General features: G+C 41.6%; 1 protein-coding gene across 1 annotated transcript in view; it reads right to left on the bottom strand.

The window, feature by feature from the left end:
* Positions 1 to 12,673, bottom strand: part of LOC137378580 (early endosome antigen 1) — a 1,009,825-nt gene that overhangs the window by 64,345 nt on the left and 932,807 nt on the right. The window contains exon 40 of the mRNA XM_068048885.1: positions 12,270 to 12,340. Within this exon, the coding sequence (XP_067904986.1) occupies positions 12,270 to 12,340 (71 nt within the window). The remainder of the gene's footprint in view (positions 1 to 12,269; positions 12,341 to 12,673) is intronic.

The following is a 12,673-nucleotide window of genomic DNA, read 5'->3' as shown; positions in this document are numbered from 1 at the left end:
CCCCATTTACATCATCGGGGGTGGCTGCTCCACCCACTGCAATTAAATGAGCCAGGATGGAAGTGGTGGCCAGGTCCCTGACAGCACTTGCAGACCCAGTTGTGATGCAGCGCCTGGTAGGTAATGTCTCAACTTCCAAACTTTCGATAAGCATAAGGAGAAGACTACCCAATGTTTGAGTGCTGCAGTGGAAGCTCAGACTGAGGCCTTGTGATCCATGTTTAATGCCACACAAGACGAGCTTGGTGCCGTACAGATGCAGGCTGCTGCCAGCATGGCTGTGGATACCAGTGCTCAATGGTGCATGCAGACTCTCACGGCAGTCCAGCAATTCGTGCTCCAGCAGATTACTAGGATTGCTGAGGCACTGCCCCGAGCAAGTGGTACTGGCTTCATAGTGCATGATCCTGCTGTCTTCTCGCAGAATGACAGCATTCATGCTTGCACCATTGCCATTCCGCCAGTGTCCCTCCTGATGCCTGTCAGCCAGCCAGTGCAGACTGCTACCGCCCATAACAAGGTGGTGCAGCCCAAAATCTCCCCAACTGAAAGTCAGCTTCCTTCCACCAGCCATGCTGCAGACACTGGGGTAGCACTGCATCAGAACACTTGGCTAGGCAAAAGTATCCGCAAGACAGACACCAAGGGAATGCACAAGAGTGAATAGTTGAGTAGTGTATGGAGTATTGGATGTGTTGTCAGATAAAGTTGTTTTGGAATGGTTGTTTTGTAGTGCCTTTTATTTCAGATTTTTGGTCAAGAGCAGGCTGTGATAATCCATAGCAGAAGGATGAAAAGGTGGGGAATTGTGAAGCAATGGTGATGTGGGGATAGTTTTGGAGGAACCTGACTCTGATTAGCCGATCATGGACAACCCATTCGGAGCGAGGATGTCCCAGGTGCCTCCATCCGCCACCCTCCTCCTCTGGTCCTCGTTGAAGACCTGTGATGAGGGCTGTGCCCTCATGACAACCAGATGGTACAGCATGCAGAAGACCGCCATGAACTTGGAGACATGCACCGGCGTGTATTGTAGGGATTTCCCCGAGTGGTCCAGGCAGCGGAACAGTTGTTTTAGATCACCGATGGTTTGCTCCACAATGCTCCTGGTGGCAGAATTTTTTTAAAAATTCATTCATGGGATGTGGGTGTTGCTGGCCAAGCAAGCATTTATTGCCCATCCCTAACTGCCCTTGAAAAGGTGGTGGTGCGCTGCCTTCTTGAACCGCTGCAGTCCATGTGGGGTAGGTACACCGACAGTGCTGTTAGGAAGGGAGCTCCACGATTTTGACCCAGCGACAGTGAAGGAACTGCGATATAGTTCCAAGTCAGGATGGTGTGTGACTTGGAGGGGAACTTGCAGGTGGTGGTGTTCCCATGCATTTGCTGCCCTTGTCCTTCTAGTTGGTAGAGGTTGCGGGTTTGGAAGGTGCTGTCTAAGGAGCCTTGGTGCGTTGCTGCAGTGCATCTTGTAGATGGTACACACTGCTGTCACTGTGCGTCGGTGGTGGAGGGAGTGAATGTTTGTAGGTGGGGTGCCAATCAAGCGGACTGTTTCTCCTGGATGGTGTCGAGCTTCTTGAGTGTTGTTGGAGTTGCACCCATCCAGGCAAGTGGAGATTATTCCATCACACTCCTGACTTGTGCCTTGTAGATGATGGACAGGCTTTGGGGAGTCAGGAGGTGAGTTACTCACCGTAGGATTCCTAGCCTCTGACCTGTTCTTGTAGTCACAGTATTTATATGGCTACTCCAGTTCAGTTTCTGGTCAATGGTAGCCCCTAGGATGTTGATAGTGGGGGATTCAGTGATGGTAATGCCATTGAATGTCAAAGGGAAATGGTTAGATTCTCTCTTGTTGGAGATGGTCATTGCGTGGCACTTGTGTGGCGCGAATGTTACTTGCCACTTATCAGCCCAAGCCTGGATATTGTCCAGGTCTTGCTGCATTCCTACACGGACTGCTTCAGTATCTGAGGAGTCATGAATGGTGCTAAACATAGTGCAATCATCAGCGAACATCCCCACTTCTGACCTTATGATTGAAGGTCATTGATGAAACAGCTGAAGATGGTTGGGCCTAGGACACTACCCTGAGGAACTCCTGCAGTGATGTCCTGGAGCTCAGATGATTGACCTCCAACAACCACAACCATCTTCCTCTGTGCTAGGTACGACTCCAACCAGTGGAGAGTTTTCCCCTGATTCCCACTGACTCCAATTTTGCTCAGGCTCCTTGATACCATACTCAATCAAATGCTGTATTGATGTCAGGAGCAGTCACTCTCACCTCACCTCTTCAGTTCAGTTTTTTTGTCCATGTTTGAACCAAGGCTGTAATGAGGTCAAGAGCTGCAGGCAGGATGAAGTAAATCAATAAGGACTGTTTAGGTAATGATCAGCTTGGGTTCTAAAAGCCGGTAGATTGTGGTAGGAAAGGAAGGTTAAAGGAGGTTCATGGTGTTGAGGTTGTGAAATATATACTAATTTGACTATTGGTACATAGAACAGAGCACAGAAAACAGAATGTAAACCAAACAATGAAGCTCAGGAGATCCTTGTTAGGATATAAAAGTCTATTTATGACTGGTTAAACTAAAACAAAAGGAACAATGTAAATGTAAGTTTGTTCTTTATCAGGACTCACATTTCTCAGTGGTATGGAATCATGTTGCATTAGAAGGCTTGATCCTCTGTCATACTGCGCTGATGTCACATCTGGGTCTGAATGCACTGCCTGAGAGTGTGGTGGAGGCAGGTTCAATCATGGCTTTCAAAAGGAAATTGGATAAGCACCTGAAGGGAAAAGATTTGCAGGGCTAAGGGGAAAGGCAGGGGTGTGGGACTAGCTGAGTAGCTTTTGGAAAGGGCTGGCCTGTATACAAAGGGCCAAATGGCCTCCTTCTGTGCTGTAACCGTTCTGTGAAAAGGTTTTGATTTGATTGTGACGTCAGCACAGTATGACAGAGGATCATGCCTTCTAGTTCAGCATGATTCTTATTTTATCCATACCAGAAAAAAGTAAGTTCTGATAAAGAAAGAACGAACTTGCATTTACATTGTGCCTTTTATGACTTCACTTTACAGACAATTATGTACTTTTTGGTGTAGTCACTGTTGTAATGTAAGAAACATAGCAGCCAATTTGCATTCACCAATGTGCCACAAACAGCAATGAGATAATTTGTTTTTTTACTGCCATTGGTGGAGGAATAAATGTTAACCAGGACAATGGGAGAACAGCCCTGCTCTTCTTCGAATAGTGCCATAGGATCTTTTACGCCCATCTGAGACCAGATGGGACCTCAGTTTAATGTCTCATCCATGTTGCGCTCCTTCACTACTGAAGAACCCACCTAGATTATGTACTCAGGGCTCTGGAGCGGGACTTGAACTCACAACCTTCTGGTTCAAAAGCATGAGTACGATTACTGAGTCAAGGCTGACATTTTCCGAATAGTGAACTTCCAGTTTGTTGTCTGAAGGCTGCCTTTTCTGATAATTACTTGATCTTTGCAACTAAAATGGTGTTAACAGTAGGAGATCATGCCAACTGATTGAGAAGCCTCTTCAGATGCACAAATGTTACAGCCACTTTAGTTGTGTTCGACTCCTCAGCATAGAAATTAGATTATACTTGAATCAGGGAATGCAGTTCACGCTGCACACATCTAAAGAGCTGGTGGTGGGATCATGGGAAATTGGTCCACTGACCTCATTAGTATATTAATGGCAAACTGTGGGCACCAGTCACAGTCCTGTAAGCAGCTCATTCGCTCGTAGCACAGCGAGACAGGTAAGCTGGAACGCTAGCCTGTGGCAGTAGGTATGTCTAGGTGGGGCGATGCAATTGGGAGGGGGGACAAACAACGTCTGTCAGCTTCTGGATGTCCCTTTAATTTGGCTGCTGTGCACCTGAGAAGTTTGACTGCAGCTTCAGTTGAAAACAGATTTCGGAAAGGGACCAGAAACAGGTGTTAGATCCTCTGATGTGCATAGACAATGGGCCAGTTTCAGGTGGGTGACCTGGACAACTATAGGATGCCCTAGCCAATATGACATGGGGTGAAGTTCTGGTGCAGGCTGAATGGTGCTTGTCATAATGCACACTTCAGTGGCCATTTTTCAAATTAACATCTAGGCAGGAACTATTGTGTGCTAGCATGTATTGAATAAATTAATTTATAAATGCAGATAGATATGACTGTTAGGAAATTAATATAAGCAATTACTAACAGAACTTATGCAAACAGATTATATTTTGATTAAATCTTTCCAAGAGTAACAATTAAAATTATACTTCTTCTTGTATTCTGACTTTTCTGAGAAGTGGAGGGTGCAAGACAGTATAAGGATTTTTTTTATTGAAGGCATTAATAATTCATAATGATTTATAAAACAAGTCTATAGGTATTATTAAAATAAAAAGTATTCTAAATAAATCACAAAAATTAAAACCAAAACCTAACAATAATATAAATCCTTGTCCAGAATGTAAACCCAGGACTGTAAGGGGAAGGAACATCCATAGATCAGCTAAGGTGGGCGGAAACTACTTCACATGTCAATCAGAGCCTATTTCTTTTACTATAGAGTTTGCCAGTTGTCACGCCAATGTACTTTGTTGACTGATAATTTTCTTTAATCCACTGATTGGAGATCTGAATTTATATATATATTTTAAAGACATTTTAAAAACAGAAAAAAGAGGACTTTGCTGGCAGCTTAGGATGGCCATATATTTTGCAACACTGTATCCTACATTGCAAAGCCTTTGAGGTGGGAGATGAAATATCTGCTCATTCCCCAGCAAGAACCAAGATAACACTGCTACCATGTTTGAATCACTGGATGACTGTCATGTGACAAGACCCCCATCTGTGGTTTTAAGCTTGTGTTTTTCTGCAGCAGAGAGGAGAAGCTTCTGGACTCTGACACGTGCAGACCCAACTGGGGGTCCCTCTCTCTCTCTCCATTTCAGCTTACAAACTTCGAACTCTGCCTGTTGATTGACCACCTTTGCATACTCCGGCCACAAACAGAAACCCCATTGGAGGAAATCATCCGCATTGCTGTCTCCAAGAGACCCCACCAAATCAGTCATCTACCTCCTGAAACTAAAAGCCTAAGGACCACCAAATTCAGCTAGAAGACAGCTGAATCACCAAACTCAATAGACTGTATATCCCTTTTTTTGATGGACTCTAACTCAACTGAATTACCTTTTCCCAATCTGTAACCTATTTGTGTGTGTAAACCTCTAGTGTGTGTGTATGTATGTGAGTAAAAGTTGGCACGTAGTTTATTATTTTTATTAGTTCAGTTTAGGTACAATAAAGTTAATCTCTTTCTTTGTTAAACTCAAGAATACCTGTCCAATTGGTTCTTGCTATGATAATAGCAAGTAAGTAATTAAACACCTACTGAATTGGCCAGTACATCCACTTTAAGAAATAATTAAACCTATTGTGGTCAAACAAGGAAAGGGAAAAGAGGGAAGCCCTAACACAGCACTAAAAGGCTTTTGATAAGGTACCAAATAATAGACTAATGAATAAGGTCAGAGCATATGGGGGACAAGTAGCAGAATGGATATGAAAGCAAATTACTGCGGATGCTGGAATATAGCAGACTGGATAGCTAACTGACTGCAAGTCAGAATAGGAGTAAATGGTAGTTATTCAAAAAGGCAGAAGGTGGGAAGTGGGGTCCCACAAGGATCAGTGCTTGGACCACTGTTGTTCACAATTTATATTAATGATTTAGACTTTGGAATCAAAAACACCATTTATAAATTTGTGGGGGGATAGCCAGCATTGAGAAGGACTGCAACAAATTACAAGAAGACAGAAGACACTAATAAACTGGCAGTATGGGCATATAATTGGCAAATGAATTTCAACAAAGATAAGTGTTACATTTTTATAAGAAAAATAAGGATGTTACATATTACTTGGAAAATAAGTATGTAAATAGGATAGAGGAGCAATGGGATCTGGGAGTACAAATACACAAATCACTGAAAGTTGTGACAAGGGTGAATAAGACCAATACAAAAGCAAACCAAGCACTGGGATTTATTTCTCGAGGGATAGAATTGGAAAGACGAGAAGTTATACTAAACCTGTATCGCACCTTGGTGAGACAACACTTGGCGTACTGTGTGCAGTTCTGATCGCCATATTGTAATAAGGATATAGAGGCACTGGCGAGGGTGAAAAAAGGGTTTAGAAGGATGATACGACAACTGTGACATACCAATCAAGAAAGAATGAACAGCCTGGGTTTCTTTGCTCTTGAAAAGAAAAACTGAGGGGTTTCCTAACAGAGGTCCTTTAAAATTCTGAGAGGTTTGATAGAGTACACACAGAAAGAATGTTTTCACTTATGGGGAAGAGCAAAACTAGAGACCATCAATATAAGAGAGTCACCAAGAAATCAAATAGGGGATTCAGAAGATTCTTCTTTACCCAGAAAATGGTGAGAATTTCCAAGTAAAATTGGATTATAAAAAGGAAAAATGTGCATGGCCAGGAAGAAGGTGGGGAGTGGCACTAGGTGAATTGTTCCTTCGGAAAGCCAGCGTAGACACAATGGACCAAATGGCCTCTTTCTGTTCTGTAACAATTCTGAGAATCATCTATGGTGCACAGATCAGTGACTAATCACAGACTTATATGGACTCAGTGCTTTTCTTGTGTATGAACAAGTTTTAAAAATGATTGTTTTGTTTCAGAAAACAGCAATGCTGCTTTTTTAAATTGATTTGTAAGTTAAATGTGCAAATGTTAAATATGTACTAAGGCTGGTCTTGTAGAAAACTGATCCTAAATAAGAAGCCCTCCTGCTCTCAATCATAATAATCTTTCATGACTAAATTACGTATTTGCTTTCCAGCTAGAGTTAAATTCCGACACACCATTCTCTCTGTATACTACCTAAGTGCTTTAAATGGAATATGAAAAAAAGTAATGCTACTAGTGGTGATAGGTGAATTTTTTCTTTGATAAGCATTTGATTGTGCAGTGAGTATGACATTTGGATGTCAGTCATGCATTAAATTTTTTCCTTTACGCTGGATAATGGAAAACTGTAGATTTCCTTTAAGTAAGAAGCAGTTGAATTGATTTTCTGTGGTGTAATTACCAGTCAATGACAAATCGTGTCGCTTTATTAAACAGCTACATTAGGTTTCAGGTAAATGCTTTCACAAATACTTTTAACTATCAGGAGTCAGAGAGGAAAAAGACAGCCAAGCAATGGCTCACTGTTGAATAAAATAGCAGACCTCCTCACTTATCCTTCTCAACTTGTAGAAATAATATAATAGCACAAGATTAATTACTTTACAGAGTTAAATCTTACATATTGAAAATGTGGTCATAAATAGTTACAGGACAAAGATATTACACAGTTATAAAAATAGAAAATAAAAACTGTTATTTTGTTTTCTTCCAGCTCACAATTCCTTCATTATAACATCAAACATAAGTATGTTAGAAACAAGCATCCACAATCATTTGCCATCTTGGTAAACTTATTTCTTCCATAAAAGTTCAAATATCATGATAAAATCTATGTACGTTGCGCAGTATTGAAAAACTGATTTGGTGGGTGACCAAGCTGGAGTATCAATGCATTGCATCAGAATGACAAGCTCTGAATTGAATAAATATTATCAACACTGATTTCACAGTCTCTGCTAAGCCATTTACAAGAAAGCATCAACAGCAGAAGAGATAAGAGAGAGTGCATCAACCTTGATCACTTCCATGCATCTTCTGGTAATTAATCAGAGTGTATTGCTGGGAAGAGATTGTTGGTCAAGGAATGGTACGGGGCTTGAGGAGACTTAAAGAGGAGGAAACAAAAGTCGGGATGGAGGTTGAAGTTAAGTGTTTGCTTCATTGCACCCTCAACTCCTGGTCCCTTGACTCCAACTACTTATCACCCAACTTCCCGTCCTGGCCCCAATGCTAACTGACATTGTAAATGGTTCCCTTGCCTCGTGTACCACCGCCATCTCTTTCAAAACTGCTGTTACCATTTCCCTCCTCAAAAACCCAACCTCGATCCCTCTGTCTGTGGAAACTGCAACACCATCTCCTACCTGCCTTGCCTCTCTGAAGTCCTAGAAAGTGTTGTCACCTCCAAAATTGATGCCTATCTTCCGCAATTCCTTGCTGGAATCTTTCCAATCAGCTTTCTGCCCCTGCTAATGCAGTGAAACTCCCTAATCAAAGTCAAAAATTATATCCATTGTGGCAATGGTGCATTATTCCTCCTTGACCTGTCTGCAGTCTTCAACTCGACCATACCATTCTCCTCCAATGTGTCTCTGGCGTTATCTAACTCAGTGGGGCTGCCCTCACTTGATTCTACTCTCACCTATCCAATTGTAAACACAGCATCTCCAGAAATGGCTTCTCTTCCTGACTTCAATGTCCCCCGAGCATCTATCCTTGACCCCCTTCCTCTTGCTCAAATAAAATGGCAACATTATCTGAAGACATTGGTCAGTTTCTACACTAATGACACCCAGCTCTACCTTTCTCCACGACCTGTCTTGACCTTACGACAGCCTCTGTTATCTGACATTCAGTCTTGGATGAGCTGGAATTTCCTTCAACTAAATATTGGGAAGACTGAAGCCATCACCTTGGCCCCTACCATATAATCCATACTATTGCCACTGACTCCATTACCAGGCTAGGGCTCTGTTGTACTTGGTAGCCAGGTATGTGCGAGGACAGGGAGCTCATCATTAATTACATTAGTAATAGTCTTGGTAACTGAGCAACGCAATACCCACAACAGAATAAGTAACAAGCTACAAATAGTAGGAATAGGAAATTGATCAGGGGCTTTGCTGAAACAGACTAGACTTCCAAATGGGAAAAACTTAGTTCTCGCAATTTACTACTTCAATCTATCATTTTGGCCTATGTTGACAGTGAATTACAGTTAAAAAAAGGATAAGGACAGTTGTGATCATAATGAGCTGAAAGAAAAAAATAAACATGCATCTATATAGCGCCTTTCACGACCACCAGGCATCTCAAAGTGCATTGCAGCCAATGAAATATTTTTGAAGTGTGGTCACTGTTGTAAATCTGGAAACATGGATGTAAATGTAGAAAAATACATATTAAGAAATGTTAAAAATTGGGAGCCATGAGTAGCTAATGACACTGTATGGAATTCATCACTCATCATGGTTAAAGAGAAAAGAAAAATGGAAGACTTGCATTTATACAGCGCCTTTCAAGACCACCGGATGTCTCAAAGTGCTTTACAGCCAATGAAGTACTTTTTGGATGTGTGGTCACTGTTATAATGTAGGGAACATGGCAGCCAGTACGCACACAGCAATCTCCCACAAACAGCAATGTGATAATGAACAGATAATCTGTTTTTTGTGATGTCGACTGAGGGATCTTTTACTTCCACCTGAGGAAGCAGATGGGGCCTCAGTTTAATATTTCATCCGAACGATGGCACCTCTGACAGTGAAGCACTCCCGCAGTACTGCACGCGAGTGTCAGCCTTGATTTTTATGCTCAAACCCTGGAGTGGTACCAACTGAGCCACAGCTCACACTTATAACGATGAGAAAATAGTAGCATGACAATGGAGAGAACTACAAATACACTACCTCACCTGCCTGGATTTGTATTGCTCTGTCATGTGTACAATGGATCACATTTTGTGGTCACATATTTTTATTATGGTAATGGTCTGGGTAACTAAGTAATAGGACACTCTTTAAGAAAAGGTCCAGGTCATGGGAATGGCACAGTTTAAAATCTGGAGCTTGTAGCTCCTCAAATTCAGATCAAATAATCTGCCATCATGAACTGTTACAGCCAATCTATTCTATCACAATAAAGCAATTATAGGAGTGTGCTGTTGTCTGTTCGATATCAGACGTGGGCTATTGTTGTAGACATAGCTCTTGAGTTTTTCAATCTCAGTTAGGGAAGATACAAGAACTGGGCTCTTGGAATGGAGCAAAAGCAAGCCTTGAGGCAAGTGGACTGACCTGTGCAGGTGCAACTTTGTTACTGGAAGATGGAATGGGTGTTTACTGACAGGTTTGGTGATTTCTTTCCCATAATTGTTCATCTTTTTATGTTTATTATGTTTATTAATGGGTTGGGTGGAGAAACAATATGGCTGTTGTCATGAAAACTGCTATGTCGAATGATGATTTTTTAATCCACCGGCTGGAAACCTGAATTATATTTTTAAAAAAGAAAAAAGGAACAGATAAAAGATGACTGTTAGCAGTTAAGGTGGCCACCGCAATTTGCATCACTATACCCTACATTCCAATGCATCGAGGTGGAGACGAGTTGTCTGCAAGTCCCCTCCAGAACAATGACCTGGGGAATTTTGAGTGAATTAACTAGCCTGCTCCCATTAACAAGACATTAAGACAATCACTTGGGACATTAAACTGGTGGAGATGAACCACTCAAAACTAATCACTTGAACAAGTGGATCCTGGTTGAGAGAAGGGAATTCCTAGACATGAACTGATTAAGTTGCAAAAAGGAATACACACTGAGCCATCATGTTGAATCACTGGGTGACAGTCATGTGACAGGCCCACCATCTGTGTGTTTAAGCTGGTGTTTTCTCTGCAGCAACCAAGACAAACAACTAGACACTGACAAGAGAAGACCCAAGTGGGGTCCCTCCTCCCTTTCTCTCTCTCCAGTGCACCTTACAAGCTTCAAACCCTGCCTGCAGGCCGCAACCACCCAGGCCTATCACTGCTGCAGACAGACCTGTGAAGGTAATCACCTGCATTGCTGTCTCTAGGAAAACCCTGAATCAGATGGCCACATCTGTATGCCAGAAGCCTCAGGACTACTGAGTTCATCTGTAAGCCAGCCGAGTCACCAAACTCCCCAGACTGAAAACCCCTTTTTATTACTCCAGACTCTAGTCTGACCAATCTATCCTTCCTCACTCTGTAACCTATTTGTGTGTGTGTGAACCTCGAGTGTGTGTGTGTGTGTGAAAGTTGGAGCATTGTTTATTTTACTTAGATTGGTTTCAGTACAATAAAGCAAACCTCTTTCTTTGTTAAGTTCAAGAAACTTGTCCGATTGGTTCTCTTTATGATCATAGCATGTAAATAATTAAACACTCATTGAATTGGCAAGTGTATCCACTTTAAACAAAGAAATAAACCTGTTATGGTCAAATAAGGAGAGGGACAAGAGGGGAGCCCTTCGACCCCCTCTCCCCTCATCTGATCGTAACACTGTTCAAAGGAATTTGAAATTTATTTTCCAGCAGCTTGTTTTTGTGGTGGTTGTGGCTTATTAGTTGGTAAACTTTTGCTAACTTTGTACTGAGTGTATATTTACATAGCGATTCAGTGATCTTTTTTCTTTACATTTGGTGTTTTGTGATCTGTATTTAGTCAATGGGACAATCAGGATTGCATATGAACATTTTTTCATACCTTACGGATGGGCGGCAAACACAAAAGCTATTAATTATCTGATTAAATGTGGTGCCATTGCAAGTTTTAGCATGTCTGGGGAGATTAGAGTTTTGGTTTACTACATTATTCTTCAAACTTTCAAATTCTAGGGCTTGATTTTAATAATTAAACCAGATTTGTCCAGGTGACATCTATTCCACATCTGATACTGCACTTACCTGGAAAGGGCAGAGTTAGCATCCAAATGCTGAATTAGCTATGCTACACCAATTCATAATACCAATGAATTATTTTCCATTTTCTTTACCTCTGACAACTTTTATCTTGTCCTGAAAAGCTTCACTTCCTGCTGTAGTGCAGTTCTACAACTACAGCTGCTGGTTGCTCTCTAGTAAGCTGCCCAAGTGCCCATTACTAATGCATGAACCTTGATAGAGTGTTAGCCGGTTACTTAACCATCTCAGTCAAGCTCCACTTTGCCCCCATCTGATGTCCACACATACACTTCCAGTAAGGATCACTTAATAGTGATCAGGAAAATTTCCCTTGCCTAACCTGGAGTTGCTGAGGCCAATTGTACTGGTGTTAACTCAACACAGTGTGCTGGCTGTTCTTCTAATGTGTGAACTCTCTGAGCCATCAGTAAATTGTTTATGATACATAAATTACTTTAAAACTTATCACTGTTAAATAGAATGGGCTTCAATTTGCAGTTGAATGTTGGTACTCATGTGAATCGTGCCAGTTTCCAGTGTATAGCTGAGGTTTTAAAAAATGAAATGTGAAATATTCAGGGATAAATACTTACTCCTCATCTTGAAGCTGGCTCCTGAGCTGACGCATGACATTGGGGCACTCTACTGGGTGACTGTGCAAAGCCTGTATAAGAGACATGAATTAACAAGGTTCAATAATTTGGGTAAAAATGGGATAGTCACATTTCCAGGTGCTGCACTCATACTACCTATGGAGCCAGTCTAGGTTCAGATTTTGTCTGACTCCATTTTAATAAAAGAACCCTGGGTAAGCAGAAGTTGTTTTCAACTGATGATTATTTATGAAACTTTTCAAAAACATATTGATATCAGAAATCACATCACACTTGCATTCCAATGACATCTTTTTGGAACAGTTTTGCCTGTACCAAGCTGATACTTAAACTGTACAACTTCTCCATTCTCCTGTACTGCCTTTAAGGAATTACACAGCTTA

This window comes from Heterodontus francisci, chromosome 17 (assembly GCF_036365525.1).
Source record: "Heterodontus francisci isolate sHetFra1 chromosome 17, sHetFra1.hap1, whole genome shotgun sequence".
NCBI lineage: Eukaryota > Metazoa > Chordata > Chondrichthyes > Heterodontiformes > Heterodontidae > Heterodontus > Heterodontus francisci.
The sequence above is the reverse complement of the archived record's forward strand: the minus strand, read 5'-3'. Positions and strand labels throughout refer to the sequence as shown.